We start from the raw sequence: 22,711 nt of genomic DNA on the forward strand, positions 1-22,711 counted from the left end.
TTTATCATTTTTATTAAAAAGCCATCTTCAATACGTACGTCTCAATTTATGAACATTATTTATCAATCGTTAATTGTTTTATAGCCAATCAGAACTTTGTTAAAACCTTTCTGCGCACGCTAATCAGACGATCAAGTGCGGCGGTCGAGTCGAGAAGTCTCTCTGTCAAATGAAAATGGGGTCCAAAACGGAAACAGAAATTCTCAAATATTCTATGTCAGAAGACGATCCTAATTCTAATATACAGTATAAGGAAGAAAATGACCTTGCTGTAAAACCTCGTTGGGGACCATCACATGCTGGGGCAAAGGAGTTAGCTAGTCAGTACACTGCTGGTATGTGTTTTTCTTCAGCTTGTGGGTGTCAGATATTATAGGTCATGTTTTCTGTTACTAGTGTTGTTATGCAACCAGACCGATTTGAGTATTGTTGACAGAAGACATTTACCCCCCAAAAACCGAATACTACTGACACCACATAGTGACATACGTATACATATGCTACCTGCTCATTTGTGTGATAAACTTAAAACTTGCAGAATACATGTTCAATGAATATGAAATGAAATGAAATGGGGTTTAACGTCCTACAGTAGCCTACTGTTCTGCTCCTTTGCTGGGCTAATGAAGACGGGCATACGCCATACAGTGTGCTATGAGGGAAATTTTGCCCGGGCAGCGGCACTATCGCCTACTCTTATATCAAATTCCAACTGCCAAGGGATCTTTTACATGCTTAATGAATATGAGTTGACGACGTAAACTTCAACTAGGCTACCGATAGGCCTATCACTCAGTAGCAATGCAAAAGCTTTTTTATATTTTTGAATCTGACTAAAACTGAATGTTAACGAGCATTCCAATCCCTCTCCCATTTAAGAAACCCCCCAAAAATTCAGAATCAGTTACGAAATAAAAAAAGTTAGACTTGCACTTTTAAGACCCCAAATTCAGAAATTGATGATGGATGTCAGTATTTAGTGTTTAGTAGTATACACTTTTTTTTAAAATATGAAAAAAAAGTGACCGAAGACCATTTCTCAGCAACTATTGAAGATATTGGCATCAAATTTTCAGGAAATATCCTTCCAACCATATAACTATCTAATACTGGAATTTTTTAAATTTGGGCTATATAATTTATTTGTTTTGATATGTGGTCTGCATCATGGATAAAAAAAACAAATTTGGTTAATTTGCGTTGAAGACATTTTTAAGATAGAATTCACATATGATGGACCTCAAATTTCGGGTAGACCTATTGCTTTATGCCGACAGAATTAATCCTTATAACAACTTCCTACACTGCTCCTTGATTTGTAGGTATCTAGGGATCTATAATGTGCGCCGCCAATCCATACGTACGACCTTGTTTTTCATTCAACTTATCATTGTCAGGTTCTTTGATCCGCAAAACAAAGTGAATTCTGATTGGGATGCAGAACTGGACATCCCATACTCATCTAGCCCATACTCTTTTCTGGCAACAGGGAGCCACGTTAGCTCAGTGGGTAGGACGTTGGCTCACTCAACTGGATGTGCTGTGTTTAATTCCTGCATTGGCCGAGCAAGTTCATTGTATTATACACACCAGCCTCCCCCCGGATGTACGATGGGGGACCTGGCAAGTGACAACATAGTCATTCAGATAGAATGAAAAACTGATGTGTGCATAAATGAACCCTAGACAGTTGGAATTTGAAATAAGAGTAGGCTGTTGCACCATTGTTTTGGCAAAGTTTCCTCTCATAGCACACTGCAATGGTGTGTTCCCCCCATCTACACCTCGCCGTAGGAATAGAACATTAAACCCCATTTCATTTTCTTGTAACAGATTCCTTATGGCTGTCATTTAATCATCAACAAAAGAGAAAGTAATCCAAGAGATAATTTTTAAAAAAAAATAATTTTAGGGAAGTGTTATTAGAATCAAAAAAACATTGTAACAATAAATACAATACCAACATCTAAGGTACATATAACAAAACAATAACAAGAAAGTGGCTGTGGTCTGCATCCACATGGGCTGGAGTTATCTTTTTTCTTCCACATGATTAAGATTTGTTTTTCCGAGTTTTGGCACTAGGTCCAACGGTTGGTGAATGAAATATAGGTTAATGTAACAAGAAAAGAGGTCACTTTAGGAGAAAATATGTTTACTTCCAGTCGTAATACGTTTCTACACTCGACACAAACTCTGTTTTCTCCTCTTCACGAAAAGTAAAATGTCATCGGCAAAAAGTCATACACCTTTCCGAAATCGCGGAACAAAAACGGCATATTTTGCAGTCAGATTTTTTGACAGTGTTAAAAATAGTATCAGTGGCGACCCTAGCGAGCTTTTGCATTGCTACCATCAGTGTCATTGCATTGGTGTCAAAAATTACACAGAACTTCCAACAGTTTAGCAACAAGAACATCGCCAAAAACATTGAGATATGTATTTGTTTTTTGCTACAAATCTACGTAGGATTGGAGACCGTCATTTTGATTTTTACTAAAGTAGAACTAAGGGGAGCCGCGGTGACTCAGTGGGTAAAATGCTGGCTCGTCAACCAGGAGTTCGCTCAAGGTGTTGACCGAGATAGTTCCTCAGGATTTTCCTGCATGGTTTCCCCTGCACTCTGTAAAGCGGCCTCCGATTTTAAAAAAAACGTTCGAATATATCATCGTTACACCCTAATGTGAAAATCGAACCAAAACTGCCAGACAAAATGACCGCCCCTTGTAGGCAAATACAGGTAGTGTAAATGTATGGTATATCAAGGTTGTGGACCTTCTAGAGACCACAATTTTGGTCCGATTTTGATGAAACTTGAAATACATGTTTATAACCCAAAGATCTTGGTTCCTTTCGATATTCACACATATCGGATTGTAACTTCTTGAATTATGGCCCTTGATTGTAGCTTGTGGTCCATTAGAGGTCACAATTTCTATCTGATTTTAATAAAACCTTTGAATATATAACCGTTACACCCTAATGATGGGTGAGTTTGAATGTTGTGAAAATCGGACCCAAACTGCCGGACAAAATTGACACCCTCTAGAGGCCACAATTTTGATCTGAATTTAATGAAACTTGAAATACATGTTTATAACCCAAAGATCTTGGTTCCTGTCGATATTCGCGCATATTGGATGGTAACTTCCTGAATTATGGCCCTTGAAAAATCACTTTTTGTTTAGCTTGTTGTCCCCCATCTTTCGAAGAAAGCAGGGGACTATTGAAATGGGTCCGTCCATCTGTCTGTCTGTCCGTCACACTTTTTGGGACACAATAACTCTTCTTCTAAGAATCTAAGATGTTTATTAGGTGAATGCCTTGATGGAGTTCGAAGATGAGCATTTTCTGCTTAGGGTAAGCAGAGATAAGCAATTTGATTGGTTGATGCTTTGGGGCACAATAACTTTGGTTATAATTAAGTGCGAGTGATGAAACTTGGTGTATAGTTTCATGACATCAATACCTTGACTAAGTTCGATAAAGAGTATTCTCTGCTCAAGGTAAGCAGAGCAATAAGCAATTTGATTGGCCGAGGCTTGAGAACTCAATAACTCTCCTCCTAATTGAGCTAGAATGTTCAAACTTGTTGTAGGCGTTCATTAGGTGAACGCCTTGATTGAGTCCGATGATAAACATTGCCTGCTTATGGTAAGCAGAGATAAGCAATCTGATTGGTTGATTCTTTGGGGCACGATAACTTTGATTGTAATTAAGTGAGAGTGATGAAACTCTGAGTATAGATTCATTATATCATTACCTTGACTAAGTTCGATGATTATAATTATATCTGCTTAGGCTAAGGAGCGATAAGCAATTTGGAACATAACTCTGCTTTTATTAATTGAGGTAGAATGTTTAAACTTGATGTAGATGTTCTTTAGGTGAATGTCTTGACCGAGTTCAATGATTAACATTTCGAGCTAAAGCTCAGCAGAGCTTAGCAATTTCATTGGTCAGTGCTTTGGGACAAGATAACTTCGATTCTATCTGATAGAAAGTGATGAAACTTAGTGTATAGTTGATAATCAGTTTGATTGCTGGATACTGTTGAAAAAAATAAATTAATATGTGTCATCTATTTATTTTGGGATTTCGGCGGGGGACATCAGCCTCACTGGTGGCTTGTGCTCTATCCATCTCTTGCAAAATGTGGGCGTATCTTTCCTGGCAGTGGTAGCTGCTGGTTTTGTTTATTTTTTGTATGTAAATACTCTACATATTGGCAATATTGCAATAATTAACAGATTTTGTTCAAATTCAGCATATCAATAATTTCAATAACAGGGTGGTACCTATTTATATTCTTCCATAGCCAACCCCCAGGGGCAGGGGCAGAGCCAAACCCAAATTTTGTATTTATCGTCTACAGGCTGCAATTCTGAATGGATCATACTTTCCATATTTATTCCTTATACCGTAAAGACATTTATTTATTTTGGTGCATGCCCCGAGCCCCTGGAGCGGTGTCACACCCACATTTGCTTCATCAGCATGAGGACAAAAATCAGACCTTAACCGAGATCGAGCTAACCCTCAATGACCTTATTTGTTATCTGCATTCATTCTCTCCATAATGTGAACTTTTGGACAGTCATGGAGATAAAATAATATTCTTGTGTGCTATATAAGTACATATTAAACATTTATTTTCATCTTTAATTAACAAACATATGAATAACCAGCGGCTGCCAGGCAGGATACGCCCACATTTCCGAGAGATGGATAGAGAACAAGCTAAAAAGAAAGTGATTTTTCCTAAAACCAAGGGCCATAATTCAGGAAATTACAATTCGATATGCGCAAATATCGAAAGGAAACGAGATCTTTGTGTTATAAACTTACATTTTCAAGTTTCAACAAAAATCGGATAAAAATTGTGACCTCTATAGGGTCCACAACCTTGATATACCATATTTTTACGCTATTTGAGAACGAGGGGCGGCCATTTTGTCTCTCAGTTTTGGGCCGATTTTCACAAAATACGAACTCAGCCATCCTTAGGGTGTAACGGTGATATAATAATACGTTTTTAAAATCGGATAAACATTATGACCTCTATAGGGTCCACAAGCTAAAAACGCGATTTTTGGTACAATCAGGGGCCATAATTCAGGAAGTTACAGTCCGATATGTGCAAATATCGAAAGGAACCGAGATCTTTGTGTTACAAACTTACATTTCAAGTTTGAACAAAATCGGATAAAAGTTGTGACCTCTATAGGGTCCACAACCTTGATATACCATATTTTTACGCTATTTGGGAACAAAGGGCAGCCATTTTGTCTGGCAGTTTTGGTCAGATTTTCACGAAATTTGAATCCGGTCATCCTTGGGGTGTAACGGTGATATAATAATACGGTTTTTTAAATCGGATAAAAATTATGACCTCTATAGGGTCCACAAGCTAAAAACGCGATTTTTGGTACAATCAGGGGCCATAAATCAGGAAGTTACGTTCCGATATGCGCGAATATCGAAAGGAACCGAGATCTTTGGGTTATAAGCATGCATTTCGAGTTTAAACCAAATCGGATAAAAATTGTGACCTCTACAGTGTTCACAAGCTCAAAACGTGATTTTTCATACAATCAGGGGCCATAATCCATGAAGTTACAGTCCGATACATGCCAATATCGAAAGTAATCGAGATCTTAGGGTAATAAACCTATATTTCAAGTTTCGTTGAAATCGGATAAAAATTGTGACCTGTAGACTGTTCACAAACAATTGTGGATGGACGGACGGACAGGGGCGAAGAAAATATACGTCCACATGAAAATGTGGGCGTATAAAAATGATATAAAATATTTGGCTAAAACTTTCTGAATTGGCTAATAAAATTTCGATATGGCTAAAAATTTGGCTAAAGGTTTTAAGAGTCTAGGGCGGTCACTGATAAAGAGCTGACAGTTCTCGCTATAATAGTTAACAAGAGCTAACGCTGCAATACACGTCTGCGTTGATTGATATGGTACTTTTTAAAATGAAGAGAAGATGACACTCTCACTCTGGGAAGTAGATTCTGGACTAACATAGTCGTAGAAGGGAAAAAGGAATCTATCCTTCTTAATTTGGGTTTACTAGTATTAGTTGTCATTATTGTGCGTTTTATTTATTTGCTGCGTGAGTAAAGAAAACTTGTTGTGAAGCGTATGTAAACAACTCAGTGCCACACAAAAGGGGCGTAACCATGTTTTAATTCATAACATTGACTGATTTGAGACTAGAGTAATTAATGTACTAAAAATAGACACGCCTTCGAGTCGATCAAAAGAAGCGTTGAACGAGACAATTTCAAGTTTAATATTAGCAGATTTATGAAATAACACCCTCTAAAATTCATTTTTGCCAGTATCATCACATTATTTGCCAATAAAAATAATTGTCGCCATTGGCGAATTGGCGAATGTCTAGGGCGGTCACTGCTTTATAATCTTACATACATGTAATGCATCTTTAATATGTTCGCATAATGTTTTTGACAAAGGGATGTAAGAAACGAAAATACAGCCGAGCTAAATGAAAATTGATAAATACAAATATAAATTTCACGTTTTAATAAAGAAGGCAAGGTATTTGCTGGATGTCACTTTATCAATTTTGCTTATTTTTTTAGGTAAAAGAAGGCAAGGTATTTGCTGGATGTCACTTTATCAATTTTGCTTATTTTTTTAGGTAAAAGAAAACAAGAAACAGTCTGTTTAGTTATCAGTATTGGATTATTTATATATAATTTCATCAATTTATTATGGACATTCCAGCTATGTAATATATACACGATGATAATATCTGCATGTGAGTATTTGTCTTTTATTACTTTTAAAATAAAATATTTAAGTTAGAGTTAGAACAAAAAAAACAATGATCTGACGGTAAGCAGAATTATGGTTGCTGCAGTAGCAGTTGATTAAATTATGAAAAATTGATCAGTTAAAAGTCTCAAACTTACTGCTACTATAATTTCAAAGTTTAATTTTTTTCAGTGTTGGGTATTGTGACAGCTGATTTTTTAAGTGGTTTAGTTCACTGGGGAGCAGATACATGGGGTTCTGTGGACTTACCAGTCATTGGTAAAGTAAGTGATAATTTCATCTATATTTTATAAACATAGGCCTAGAAAAACAAATATTATTTGGCCCCCCATTCCCACAATATTTGAGTACCATTTGAGATTAATCAGAAAATCAATCAAACAGAAAGTACCATCTATGTGCCCTCTATTTCTATACAAAAATCAAAGTTACATTGGCAAAATGAATATCTTTTGCAAAATTGTTTGTCCCCCTACATGTATAGGTATGTACCTTTTGAAGAAAGCAAGGGATTATTGAAATAGGCTTGTCTGTCCGCCTGTGACCCTTTTAGGGACATATGAACTCTGCTTCTAATTACGGTAGAACTATTGATTTTCAGTGATTTCTGATAATTATTTTCAGAGTTTTAACATCTTATGCCATAGACACAAAGTGTTTAAGGTCACGAGACGAAGAATCCTATTGATTTTCAACGATTTCCATGAAATGAAATGAAATAAAATGGAGTTTAACGTCCTACTGTTCTGCTCCTATATACTGAAGACAGGCATACGCCATACGGTGTGCTATGAGGGAAATTTTGCCCGGGCAGCGGCACTATCGCCTACTCTTATATCGAATTCCAACTGCCAAGGGATCTTTTACGTGCATTCCAATGTATACACAGGACCTCGGTTTTGCGTTTCATCCGAAGGACTAGACAGCTGTCCTTGTCAGGCCCCTAGTTCTGCACCACTGACAAGGGGAATTTGGAAACCATGTTGGAAAATCCCGATGAACTTTCTCGACCAATGCAGGGATCGAACATCCGACCTTCAGGCTAGCGAGCCAGTGTCTTAATAATTACTGCCAGAGTTATGGCCCTTGATCACTTTGAAAAATCTTGTGGACGCTCTAGAGGCTAAAGTTAATATCCGATTGACTTTAAATTTATACACAGTGTTTAAGTTCATGAGACGAAAAAACCTATTTATACACCGTGTTCACTCCGGGTTCACTCCTATATATAATCGTTTCAATTGACTTTAGATTGATACACAAAGTTTAAGGTCTTGAGACAAACAAGTATATTGATATTCAATGATTTGTGATCACTTGAACAGCTAAATTCTTGATATTAAATGTTTTATATACTAAACATTAGCACGTGGCAAACAAATTATAACGATTTTCTGATAGGTAATTACTTAATGAGTTGTTACCCTTAATCAGATTTTAGTGTATTATAAATGTTTTTCATTACCAACAAAAGTAAACTCTTGTTGACTGCCCGGACGATTTAGCTGCTGTGGGCGTATGTTTCGTAGCCTGGCAACCTATCTTTTTAAATTTCCAAGAGAGACAACACGCAGAAAGGGATGGACACAGCGATATCAAGGAGGCAAGAAGGGCTGGTCTCGACAAAACACGCTTCTCATTCTCTTTGTTCAGAGGATTTCAAGACACCTGCTTACAAACATGATTTTAATAATATTATTATGTCGATCAAGATATATTAGTTGTGTTATCTTTCTATGTTAATACTGTGCATAGTTCTAGCAATAGAAATGACTGATGTAACCATAGCAACGAAATGTAAACAACACAGCTATGTAGTCTAAATACTTAATGTAAATTAATAACCCCCTTTTGAAGTGTCTTCCGCATCTGTAGTACCTAGTCCTATGTCGATGATTTTACAGTAGATCATAGATAGTCCAAGATGTAGGAAGTCCGTCAGATTTAACGAGGTAAATAAATGTGATAGAAATTTTTTTTAGCAATAGGCCTATACATGTAGCTATACGATGTGACCCTTGTTTTTTGATTGTTGCACAAAGGAAGTAGGCTAGGGCATATAATACTGTATTACCCTGTACTCGGGCCTAATCCGGACATAGCCTGCAGCGATTGTTCTATTTCGCTAGAAATGGTAGAATGTTCCGAACCATCATCGTCACCGTTGTTGCTCGCATTTCTTATTGGCTCGTACTGATAGGGAAGATCATGCGGGGCGAAATCAATGTCTGACAAGCTGTCACTTTCTGCCGATGCCATATTGAAATATACATCGACTGCTACTCAAGTTTCACCTGTTACATCGTGTCAAGCATCCTCTTTTAAGAGTATTCTACATAGAATTTGTCTCAAATCAGCCCAGCCAGTTATGTAATTATTGTTAATGTTTTGTATTTCAGTCTTTATTACGTCCATTTAGAGAACATCATATAGATCCTACATCTATAACTAGGCATGATTTTATAGAAACTAATGGTGATAATTTTGCTGTTGTTATCCCTGGGTTGGCATACATAGCCTATGGATTTATGTTTAGAAGTAATGAAGAAATACAAGCACAGTCCTCTTTGTATTGGTATATATTTTTATTGGCGGTATTTATAAGTATTACTAATCAGGTAAGTACACAGAGTGTTTTTGTCCCCCGCCTTTCGGAGAAAGCAGGGGACTATTAAAATGGGTCTGTCCGTCACACTTTTTGGGACACAATAACTCTCCTTCTAATTGAGCTAGAATGTTCAAACGTGGTGTAGGTTTTTATTAGGTGAATGCCTTGTCCCTTGGTGGAGTTCGAAGATGAGCCTTTTCTGCTCAGGGTAAGCAGAGATAAGCAATTTGATTGGTTGATGCTTTGGGACACGATAACTTTATTTCTAATCACTCTTGTCCTTAAAGCTGAACTCCGATTACAAAACTACAAAAATAATCAAATAAAAAAAATTAACACCCTTAATAATCGCCATACTTGTTTTCAAGTTGTAGAACTATCATGGACGATTGTACAGCGTACAAAAGCAAGAGGCAGGGCACGCCCACATCCAGTTCACGCCTTGTCAACCACACTGTCCACATCCGGCTAGCAATATTTCAACTACAAACCGTGGTTTACTTATTTCGTCTAATTAGTAAAATAATATGTACCTGATCAGACATAATAATTGTGTAGCAATAATATTTTCAGTAAACTGATTGTGAAAAAACGTCAATCAGTCAGCTGAAATATTGCTTGCCGGATGTGGACAGTGTGGTTGACAAGGCATGAACTGGGTGTGGGCGTGGCCTGCCTCTTGTTTTTGTACGCCGTACAATCGTCCATGATTATTCTACAACTTGAAAACAAATATGGCGATTATTTAAGGTGTTAATTTTTTTTTTAATTATTTCTGTAGTTTTGTAATCGGAGTTCAGCTTTAATCAAGCCAAGGATCAAATATCTTGTGTTTCTGAAGTCAATAATAAAATGAATTTTCGAGGAAATTCTTAAAAGAATATCAAAAAAAATTACTGTTAAAACAAAGACAATTAATTTGAAATATACAGTTTAAAATCGATTTTTCTTCTACACTCAAAGCCATTAAAAACGCAATGCCAAATTCAAAGTTTATTTACTGCAACAACTTTTAACAAATGTACATAACAATTGACAAAATCAAGATAACAAGCATCTGTGGATAATTTCATGAAAGAATTCACTACAAATGCACAAAACCGAAACGTCAGAGAACCATGAAACAAAGCAGGGGTCAGCTAAGTCAATATCGGGTATGTCCACCCTGAGCTCTTACACATGCCCGAAGTCGCCTTGGCATGGACTGGCACAGATGTCTCACCACAGGCTCTGGGATTGTTTGCCAATGATTTTGGAGTGCCTGTGCCAACCCTGCAACAGTTCGTGGTGGCATGGCTTGAGTTTAAACCCATCGTCCAAGTTCATCCCAAATGTGTTCGATTGGGTTCATGTCGATGTCGGTAGATACGGTGAAGTCCAGCAGTAAAACTGAGGTTGAATCGGGATTCATCCGAGAAGATGACAGTTCGCCATGGTGTGTTGTGCAGATACCCCTGATTTGCGGCCCATTGCTGTCTGGCAAGTCGATGAGGATGCAAAAGGATTTGACCTTGGTAAGGTCGACAGCAGCGTAACCCAAGAGCAGCCAGACACCTTTGGACTGTTTGAGGGCTGATCTGACGTTGCTGTGTTCCAACAGTTCCCCTGGCAGTAGCAGTAGCTGACTAGAACCTGTTGCGCAGATGCTGTAGTCGAATGTGTCGATCTTGAGCAGCGGTTGTTACAGGTGGCGCTCCAGATCGGGGTTGATCGAGAACTCTTCCAGTGGCGTGGAAGTATTGTCTGAGGTGAGCAATGGTCGATGGGTGGACATTAAAGTGTCTGGTGACGGCTACCTGTGAAGCCCCCTGATCCAGCATGCCAATAGCTCTGTTCCTGTTTTCTTGTGTAAGGCGTGGCATTTTTCCGAAGTGACGAATGTTGAAATTTTGATCTGTAGTTAAAGGGCTAGAGTGCAGGGAATGCACGAGTAAAACGTGGGACATGGGACTGCTTATAATCGTGAAAAAAAGACAAGTGTTGCGTTTGCAGAACAAAGTTCATTACCGAGAACTGATTTTGGGTTCAAACCCATAACTCCACAAAAAAGATACCCTTCACAAGTTTCACCTATGTGCCATAAGATAGGAAAGCCCAAGAAAACGTTTTCCAGAAATATTTCACGAATTAGGCATTGCATTTTTAATGGCTTTGAATATATTAATGTGTAGGTGCATGTAATAAACAGGTTTTAATATAGATATGCTCTTATTTTTTGGTTTTCAGTGTCATAAATGGTCTCATACCTACTTTGGTTTACCACGCTATATAACAATATTCCAAGATCTTCATATTATCTTACCCAGAAAACATCACAGAATACATCATGTGGCACCACATGAGACATACTTTTGTATCACAACAGGTTGGCTCAATTACCCATTAGAACTAATTAAATTCTGGCCAATGTTAGAAAATATTATAGAAAGATACACTGGTTGTAAACCTCGGGATGATGACTTTAAATGGGCCAAGAAGACTGAATAAAGCTACAATTCTTAATATTTATTTTTTTACCTCCTGAGCTACTTTTTTGATGTAGTTGTAACGAACATAATAGAGCTTTATATTTGTGAAATTCTCAGAGCTGTGAACAAAACTGTAAATATAACATGTGTCTATGCTTCAATCCTTCCTGTCTTTAATGGTCTTCTTGTATAAGATTTTTATAACAAATTCCATGACATATTTAAATATTGCTATTGATATATAATTTGCTATTTTAAAAAGCTTACATCATCATGGTAACAAGTTATCACCAGTGATATTCATTTCTTTATAAGAAAATTTGCTTGCATGAGATTATGCTTGACATCACAGAGTATTTTTTTTTTTAAATCTAAAATGATGTCAACGGGCTGATTAAATGAACCTGTGTTAGCTTTTATGGATAAGTTTGTAAGGGGCATAACTCTTATATATGGGGAATGTCTTCCAAGTACAGCTTGCAACTGATCTGCTATCACATTATCATAAAATATTTTTATTAAATAATAGTTGTTTTGGAGTGATGCTGCCATGCTGGGTTATTAGATGTTACATGTTTTATTACGATGTTATGGTTGTTTTTAAGAGTCTACTCGAACTTGTGTGATAATTGTTTATATCATTAGCTTCCATACTCCTGGACACAGGAGTAGGTGTAATCTATTAGACTTTGCATGATCTGTTAAGCAATGGTAATGATGAATTTATGTTGACACTACAACCAAAAGGAATTTTAAAAAATATGTTGATTGCTTTTGATATGTCAACATAGAAACATACATTGTAGTTGTATATTTCTTTCCCCCCCCCCCCCTTTGTCGGTAATTTATCGCGAACACTCTGCAATTATATATGTTGTCTACATTAGTGAGAGAAGGCATTTATTGAATTTCAAGGAAGTCTGATTATAACTTTCAATCACACATTAAAGTTAACATCTGATGAGTTTGTAATAATTATTGAAATTGAGAAGCCTGTCGAATTGGTATGAAAGTTGCTGTTTATATTGCAAGTGTGTTATCATTCATATAATTTAACCAAGTTCATTTTTATGTGTAGATATAGAGATAGATTTGTCATTTCAACACTTTTCTATGTTTTTAATATATTTTTAAAGACTGTATAAATTACTAATAGCTTGTCACAATCACTTATACAAAACTTTATGTACATTTTTTAAAATATCTTATTTCCTTTTTATGGTAAATTAGGGTAAACATATATAATATACCATAGTTTGTCATGTCTCCCGACATTTGTTTATTGTAGTATTTATTTTGAATTGAATAAATTGTTTGTATTATTAGTTATATCAGTTCTTCAGTCCAGAATCTTTTGTCCTGGAGTATTATTATAATCTAGACATTTTGTGCCTTATATCAAAATCAAAAAATTAAAGTAACTTACATCAATATACACAGATAAGAGTTACAAATTTATGACTTAGTTACAAGAAAATCATATGACAATCTAGCATTATTGTATCCAAAATTATGATTAGGAATAATGTAAATCTTAACTTTAAATACAAATAATCACTGATAACACATCCTTCATTATTTAGACCTGTCTTCAAGGTATGTCTATATCTGTCATAGAGTAGTTTAACCCTATTTCCCCACAATATGCTTGGATGTTGATTTTTGTCCTGCAGTAATACTATATTTTATATATATATATATATGTGTAGTTTATAAGTCATTTTGTTGTGTTACTGTTTTGCTATGATATATATATTATTTTCAGATTGTTATATTGTCAGGTCAAATTGTAAATTATTTCAATCAATCATAATTTGATGTTAATAAAATGTCCCAAGTACTTAATGTTTAATTTCTTAATTTTACTTACCTGATGGTGTGAACTGTATGTCATTGTTTTTAAGGTTATTCAATATGTGGTTTGAAATCTTACAGAACTTGTGTGTGCGTTGTATCATAAGGTCTGTCATTGAGTCACCTGGCCTGGTTTCGATTCCCCGATTGTACGTGTTAAGGAGTAGGGTCTCCTGTCCAACCTCGTGGGTTTTCTCTGGGTCCTCCAGTTTCCTCCCACTGCTAAAGACCCCTACACGCAAGTGAATTATTGAAATGAAATAAAATTGAAGCATCTGTTAGTCCAAAAATGACCTAGTTTGTGTGGAGTGGACGTTAAACCCTCTTTCTCTCTCTCTCTCTCTCTCTTAGTAGTTCTTTCTATTTACATAATGGACAGTCTTCGGCCATTATCCATCACTTAAAAACACACTCAAAACAGTTTCAAATCACTAGTTTTATCAGACAGAAAGGAAAGTGTCAAACGAACTGAGAGTGAATCAAAGTGAATGAATATTTTCGCCATGATACTTGGAGAAAAAGACTGCCGGAAACGTAGCCTGGCAGTATTTCAGACACTGGTCGTCGAGATAAATAGAGCTGACCAGATACTGCCTGGCGCCAAATCACTAGCTTATCTGAACAGAGAGGGATGTTTTAAACGGAATGAGTGAATCAAAGTAAATAAATATTCTTGCTGCGTTGAACCAATACCTAAGAACTTTAAGGATCGTAAATTGTTTATAGTAGGTTTACAGCAGAGGATGGGTTCGGTAAGAAATCACCCGGACTCTACAACATGCAAGTTTATGACTGAGTGGGAATCCGGGATTTACTCACCTTAGAACAGTGATTCCCAACCAGTGTGCCGCTAAATTTTGAGTGGCACACTAAGAAAATGCGAAAAACTACGTGATCCTAATTGAGTATTTACTGATGTCTACTGGTAAGTCCATAATTGTGTTTTTTATACGCCCACATTGAATTGTGGTCGTATATTGTTGTCGCCCCCGTCCGTCCGTGGACGCTCTATAGGCTAAAGTTAATGTCCGATTGACTTTAAATTTATACAGTGTTTAAGGTCATGAGACAAAGAAGCCTATTGATTTTCAGCGATTTCCGATAATTACTGCCAGAGTTATGACCCTTGATCATTTTGAAAAATATTGTGGATGCTCTAGAGGCTAAAGTTAATATCCGATTGACTTTAAATTTATACACAGTGTTTAAGGTCGTGAGATGAAGAAGCCTATTGATTTTCAGCGATTTCCGATAATCACTGCCAGAGTTATGGCCCTTGATCACTTTGAAAAATCTTGTGGACGCTCTAGAGGCTAAAGTTAATATCCGATTGACTTTAAATTGATACACAGATGAAGAAACCTATTGATTTTCAGCGATTTCAGTTAATTACTGCCAGAGTTATGGCCCTTGATCACTTTGAAAAATCTTGTGGACGCTCTAGAGGTTAAAGTTAATATCCGATTGACTTTAAATTGATACACAGTGTTTAAGGTCTTGAGACGAACAAGTATATTGATTTTTGATGAATCTTTATGACTTGAACAGCTAAATCCATGATGTTAAAAGTTTTGTATACTAAACGTTAGCATGAGGCAGAACTTTATAAAAACAAAACAAATTCTAATGGTTTTCTGATAATTATTTAATGAGTTGTTACTCTTAATTAGGTGTGGGCGTATGTTTCGTTGCCTGGCAACCTATCTTCTTTATATAGTTTAAGTCATTACATGTGTTTATAACTAGTCTGTGTCAACGGTTGCATGCCGTCTATGACTTGACATGTTTTTATTTTGCAAAATTCAAATATTTTTCATATATATTTAGCCAGGCGTGCCCTTATTTTTGCATGTGTTCCAAGGCACCCCCCCCCCCCCCCCCCCCTGTGAAAAAATTGTCGACCATAAAAACAATAGATATACATTGTCCGTCAATTATACAGCGCCCCTGAGGACACTTCCCACCCCCTCGGTGCTCTGAGCTATAGTTACGGTCCTGTAGTGTAGTTTCTGTGATACAGTCGATATGCCGATTGAAACTTATCAAGGAAAATGTGTCTTGAAAGGCAATGTATTAACCAATTTCTCCATAATTTGCGACAAAACGGCCAAGGTTGAAACCGGACGATAGTTTTTATGTGCATTAGGATCTAGTTCTTTCTGCAACAGTTGGTTTACGATAGCTTGTTTTTCTCTAGTTCAGCTCTAGGTCTCATTACACTCGCTGAACTAGTTTTTCTCCACCTTGAAACCGACAACATTGTCATCTTTATCGCCAAACACATAGTGTATAGGTCTAGTTATGCGAATGATATATAGCTAATTGAAGCGAAAGATTGGTCGAAGCTCCTGCGTAGAAGATAACTTGAGGCGAAGATCGCCAGCAAAGACCCAAATCCAATGGTTTAAATAAAATTAATATGGAATGGAACCGGAACTCGTTGTCCTAGATAAATGGCGGGAAAATAAGAAACAATTTGGCGTAAATGTACATTATTCATCATACTGATTCAAGAAATCTTCATATACCTAATAGTCTTGCGGAATCAGTTTCAAACTGCATCTCAAAATTTCTTTTCGCAAGAGTGAACAGTTCTCTCTAAAAATTTGTTTGAAATTTTAAAAGCTTCTTTAAATATCAACATTCTAACAGGGTGTAAATGTCTTCCTTTTCCTATTTTTTCCAACAAGAAATTACAGTTCTTAATACCACACACGTATCAGAAGAACTGAAACATGCAGTCTTTGTATTTCCAGATTTGTCGTATTTCTTTATGCCCATGATGATGACATTTATCCGACCATTGGCATTCGATACAATCGGATATAATTAATATCGGTCTATTGCATCGCAACCGCAAAAATAAGAATGCAAAGCAATTTAAGGTTTAACTTTTATGTTACAAATAAAATCCGTGACATAATATAAGACAATAAAATCAGTGACATAATGTAAGACAATAAAATCAGTGACATAAGACAATAAAATCAGTGACATAATAGAAAACAATATAATCAGTGACATAATAGAAAACAATATAATCAGTGACATAATAGAAAACAATATAATCAGTGACATAATAGAAAACAATATAATCGGTGACATAATAGAAAACAAGCAGTGACATAATAACAAATAATATATATATATATATATATATATATATATATATTATTATTAATAATATCTGAAGACGCCCGATTATAGCTTATATGATTTAATGTATGTCAGAATGAAGTAAAGTGGAGAATTTTTTATCTGGACAGATTTTTTTGATTTATTTATGGCATTTATCTACCGTAAACAAAGAAGTACTCGTACTTTATTTACTTTAATATATATATATATATAATAAATAAAAGGTAAAAGTATATAGAAAAGTGAGGTTTTTAGAGAGAAAAAACTAATTTCATCTTAGCTAGCGCTTTCACCCACTACGGGGATCATCAGGCATTTATATATATATATTAAACAATATAATCAGTGACATAATAGAAAACAATATAATCAGTGACCTAATAGAAAACAATCATTTAACAATAATACAAACGGTAGTCATACAAATTAAACAATAAATGACTTCTGAATTACGTTGGTTTATTTTTTGTAGCCGAATAACAATTAGAACTAAATATCGCCTTCATATAATAACTAACAGAAATACGTGCATAAAACATATCTGAATCCAGGGGGGTTTCTTAAAACTAAAATTAAACAAAAACAGTTACTTCCAGATATTATAATTGGTGACATCACTGTGAGCATGGATGCCCGGGTCTTTGCCAGATTCTTCGATCATTTTCTCAAGTTGAGTTATATTAGCCTTGGATAATCGAAGATATCTACATTCCAAGATACTCTGAGGATCGAATGGAATTTCATGTCGAATTCTTGGTCTCAATTCCTCTAGTAATTGTTCCAAGTGTTGCAGACGTCGTTTCTTGTGACGTGATGCATAATTTGTCACGCTTTCCCTTCTGAAATGTAAAGAAAAATATTAATAAGGCAAATGAAACTAAGGCAACAACACAAACAATAGAAAGTTTAAAGGTACATGTATAATATTACATAGCCTACCTTCCGCCTTGAAGTTTAGCTTCTTTAATGATTCCTTCCAATTCCTTATAGGCATTTCTGTCTAATTCCGGTAATTTATCCATTGAAGATTTTGGACTTCCTCCGTATATCTGAAAAACAGCATGCGAACTGACTGAATCTTAACTTTTATCCCTTTAGTCACACGTAAAGTAATCAAATATTTACTCTTAAATCATCCAAGAAAACAAAAGCCACAGTAAACATATTATCATACTTAGTAGCCTTTGATGAGTTGTGCATTAGCAGTAATTGATTTCCCTTTATGTGAATAACTGGGTATAATATTATTATTTTGTGATAGCTTAATATTGTATTAGCAGTTTAAATAACATAAAGTGTCCTTTCTATAGTAATCGATTTTTACCAGATTGACTTTCCATATTTATGACTTAATCGGAATCTACTTAATGAAATTGAATGGCTGATAGTAGCCAGTAATTAATAGATTTTATAAATGGTATAATAAATAATAATATAATTTTTTTTCAGAGAGCATTGACTTGGTTTGAATACAAAAACACGGTAGACCATGTGTTCTAATAAGAATAAGCACCCAGTTTACCCTGCACATAACCCATAAATACATGTAGTTAACTTGGCGTTGGTATGACTTTTATTTTAGAAGCTAGGGCTTTGTCATCTTCAGGAGAAGGCTTGATCTCCCTTTAACTCTAGATGTTGTAAAACTCAGTCGCTGCTTCAGCATATTCATAAAGCAATGGCCAGAGAAATCCCTCACTAGCTGGATTAGGTCTAATCAAACGAAACCGTTCGAGGGGTATGCTGCTTCAGGAACATGGGGCTTTCTTAGATCGAGCAATGGCTAATAGCAATTTCGTCGACAAATTTGTTTGAAACAAAAAGTGCATTATCATTTGGGCTCACTCATTGTTAGTCCTAACCCATATTTAGGTTTCCTTTCTTGTCACCAATTAAGCTGACATACAGATGAAGTAATAATTAAACTTTTGACCTTCAATAACGATAATTAAATGGACGACGCATTCGCTGTCTGAAATATAAAAACTGCATACCTCTTGATTGGGATCGCTTCCGCGTGAATTAACATCTGCTCTGGATAATTTCTTGATGGCTTCGTTATAAAATGACCGGATACTTGCAGTGGGGTTGTTTTTCAGAGCTTTTGTAAGACTATACCCTGAAATTATAATACAGCTCCGAAAACATCTTCCAAGGTTATTTCCAGATAATGATTAAATTTTCGGTCACTTTTAGATCATGTGGAATAATTAAAAAAGAATTGCACCTGTATTAGTAACGTTTCACACGTGGAACAATATGTATGCTCATATAGTGTTAACATAAAACGAGTTTTAAAGAAAAGAATGTCAAATTGTTTTGCCGGACTGAGAAGTCACACCACACTCTCCTCAGTTTACATAAACATAATATGGTCAATATGTCCCCCATCTTGCACTAAGCACCTTTTCCAACCAGAAATTGAATTTCTTAAGTTATATCCTTGAAGCTTATTTCTGCGTTTACGGTTGTAGTTATTAATATTTTAATACATGCCCGGCACAAATTTCAATATGCTAGGTACAAATTCAATAATGCCCGACATTTCGTCAGGTGCAAATTATTATTTCCAGGCCTGCTTATGTGCACTAATAAATAAAATTGGAAGTACCTGAATCAAGCGAATCACGACTTGATCGAGCACTTCTATTAAGACTACTGGTAGAATCAGAAGTATCATCTATAGTTAGTTTAACCTCGGGAATCATTGGTTGTTGAGTCACCAAACCACTATCTATCCATGGTAACTTTGCCGTTTTCCCTTTTCTACCTGAAAATATTTAAAAAAAAAAATAATAAAAAAAAAAATAATTGATGAATCCTAGTAACCTGTAGGTAGAATTAAGGTGTGTATCATAATTACTTCGTTTCGTTTTATTTTCGATTCATTTTTAAGTCAAGTCAACAGTCTTACCCTCAGTGGAAGGAATGCTCTTCTGTGCATTAAGGCCATTTTCTTCTTTTGACAGTTTATCTTTGCCATGGTGATCGTTGTCAACGTGATGACCCCCATCCGTATTTCGACCATGGTGACCTTCCTCTGGATGTTTACCATGGATGTCATCCTTGCCAACGTGATGCAGATGGCGTGAACGAGAGCGATCAGCATGTGGATGTTTGTGATGGCTTCTTTTATCGCCAACGTGATGACCAGGGTGCCTAAAGAATGACAATGACGTTTTTAAAATAAGTATACCATTGTCTATTGGCTAATGTTTAATGTAACCATAGGCATAGGGGGGGGGGGGGTACGATAAAAATGGAGGCGCGGAGCTTACCGTGTAGGGACCTCCCCAAGACAATTTGACGACCGCACACGCGTTTTCCTGCTATTCCAGCCCATGAATGCAGCAACTTCGAAGTGGTCTAATATAACCTAATTTAGGTGCCTGACCTGAATTCCAATCAACCAAATAATCGTTTACAGTCCAGGACACGCGACCGTCGGAAGAACATTTTATTGAAACAAACGAGGTTTCCTGCTTCAATGTGGTCCAATATAGCCTAACTTAGGTGGCTGATCTGAAACCCAAACAACCAATTGTCCCTGGGTATAGGGGAGTCGCCCTCCTCGAGAAAAATTTAGAAAATTTCACAGCCGCAAATGTGTTTTTCTGTTATTCTTGCCCGTGAATTCAGCAACTTCAAAATTGTACAATCGTTTTGCAACCGAAATCTAACCGATTTCCGAAAAATGTCACACAAAGAACAGTGGCTTCAATAAAAAAATTGTTTAAACCATAGCCAATTCAGTACAAATTCGCGGTATTCAGTTAATAGAAAAGTAAAATTAGTGTTTATTAGATTTCGAAGACTTTATTTGGCCAACTACATGATATAATAAAAAAAATTTCATTTACCCGCCTGCCCGAAAAATCAGATTGCCCGAGAGTTAAGGGGCAAACAGTTTTATTTTTGCTTGATTCTAAGTAATATTTTCATTCACAATAAATACCTTACCCTAATTGGTTAGGAACACCATGAGGTTCTTCTTTTATTGACTTTGCAAGCTATATATAGAAAAATGGTGTCTTTATATTTTTTTTTCTTGTAAAACGGTGGTAGAATGTAATGGGGGAATGGTCTCAAATACTTTGGATCCAATTGGATTTTTAATTGGTTTCTATGATCCTCAGATATTATTGACGTGGGAAATTGGAAAATATAGATTGTTCTTTTGTATGGGATTCGGGAGATTTTTCATGTCTGAACAAATCTCACTATTCAAATACAACTAAGGCGTAACCGACTCCCTGATCAAAGTAATAATTTAAATTAATTATACACAGGACAACTGTCACATAATCTTGGGATGGGTGAAACTGGAACTTTTAAAATTTACCTCTCTATGTGATGATGGTCCACGTTTTAATTTTTGAACTTGAAGATTTTGAAGTTCTTTTCTGATTTTATCTTCTTCACGGCTACCAAAATAAATTATTGACTAACTCGGTACAAATAACATAGCAAAAAATTAATTAAATTATGATGTTTAACGTCTTACTGTTCTCCTGTCTAGTCGTTCGGATGGGACGAAAAACCGAGGTCCCGTGTACACATTGGCGTGCACGTAAAAGATTCCTTGACAGTTGGAATTCGATATAAGAGTAGGCCGTAGTGCCGCTGTCCGGGCTAAATTTCCCCATCATAGCACAGTGTATGGCGTATGCCCGTCGCCATTAGCCCAGTTCGGAGCAGAACAGATATAAGGACGTTAAACCCCATTTCATTTTCATTTTCATTTCTTTGTATTTCATTTCATGTCCGACCCTCCGTCCAAATAATATAGCACAAGTACAATCTACTCATATACTTTAATTGGAGTTGATACGAGTGGCTGATGACTTACTTAATCGGTTTACTTAATCCACTCATTGATAGTACCGTTAACTTTTCAATTTATAAGTAGTTTGATTATCAAAAATTTGTAAATTGAGTTATTAATATCATATACACAATGCGGTGATTAATCCATTGCTCACACGCACTTAAGTCCATTCTCCTGATTAAATGACATTTGGGAATAGAATTGTTGTGATAATTTTAAGTTTATTGTCGTTAATTGTGAACATTCTTTACGGCTTTTTGAAATTATTTTTTTTCTAAACTTGCGGTGATTATTGACTAGTCACAGGGAATGGTGCTCTGTTTTCATTGCGGATTTCAAAAAGCCTTTAATAAACAATCAGCATAAGTATATTTTTGAAAAAAAATAATTCTAATAGGTAAGTGCCATATTCTGCGCGGTGGGAAATGGTGTGAATCTAAGAAAGGTTAATCTGAAACAAGTTCTTCTAAGCCTAAAAGACTGATCAACTTACTTCTGAACAATAAGTATCCGAAAAAGGCGCCAAACCAATGATGTGGACACGGGGTTAAGCGCTGGGCCCTTATTCACGAAAACTTAAACTAAGATACAATCGAAATTTTAGGAAATACTGCAATTCGATTGGCTGACCAATATGCAAATTGGATATATGCACATTGATTTTACTGGTCAGCCAATCGAATTGCAGTATTTCTTAAAATTTCGATTGTATCTTAGTTTAAGTTTTCGTGAATAAGGGCCCAGGACTAGAGTAACTCACTCCGTTGTTCAAATCCGGGATTCCTCAAAAAGATATTTCTGGCATGAGAGTGTATCTAGTGGTTGAATGGGTTCCGGGATTAAGATTGGGGATATATAAGATCATTAAATCTCTTTAAAGAGTATTTTAAATTAATTATGGTAAAAACGAACGCCCTTGCCTTAACCATCCTTACATAATGTTGAAATACGAAAGATCTTCCATAATTCGACATTATATTATAATATGTAAGGTTAA

General features: G+C 35.9%; 1 protein-coding gene and 1 long non-coding RNA gene across 2 annotated transcripts; one reads left to right on the forward strand and one right to left on the reverse strand.

The window, feature by feature from the left end:
• The first annotated feature begins 123 nt into the window (after positions 1-123).
• Positions 124-13,734, forward strand: LOC126815520 (plasmanylethanolamine desaturase). The gene is made up of 5 exons (XM_050541208.2): positions 124-335; positions 6,682-6,801; positions 6,990-7,081; positions 9,218-9,436; positions 11,653-13,734. The coding sequence occupies exons 1-5, from the start codon at positions 170-172 to the stop codon at positions 11,911-11,913; spliced, it is 858 nt and encodes a 285-aa protein (XP_050397165.1). The 5' UTR covers positions 124-169; the 3' UTR covers positions 11,914-13,734.
• A 5,142-nt stretch (positions 13,735-18,876) lies between these two features.
• LOC126814919 (uncharacterized) lies at positions 18,877-21,312 on the reverse strand. Its single transcript, XR_007677802.1, has 5 exons — positions 21,229-21,312; positions 20,847-20,896; positions 19,801-20,045; positions 19,498-19,656; positions 18,877-19,005 (listed from the first exon to the last, which is right to left on the reverse strand). It is a non-coding gene; the product is annotated as an uncharacterized LOC126814919 (long non-coding RNA).
• Positions 21,313-22,711: the final 1,399 nt, after the last annotated feature.

Source organism: Patella vulgata, chromosome 3 (genome assembly GCF_932274485.2).
Source record: "Patella vulgata chromosome 3, xgPatVulg1.2, whole genome shotgun sequence".
Lineage (NCBI taxonomy): Eukaryota > Metazoa > Mollusca > Gastropoda > Patellidae > Patella > Patella vulgata.

Coding starts and splice junctions, on each gene's coding strand:
- LOC126815520 (XM_050541208.2), top strand. CDS start 170: ATGAAAATGGGGTCCAAAACGGAAACAGAAATTCTCAAATATTCTATG. Junction 6,802..6,989: donor CACGATGATAATATCTGCAT/GTGAGTATTTGT, acceptor AATTTTTTTCAG/TGTTGGGTATTGTGACAGCT. Junction 9,437..11,652: donor TTATAAGTATTACTAATCAG/GTAAGTACACAG, acceptor TTTGGTTTTCAG/TGTCATAAATGGTCTCATAC.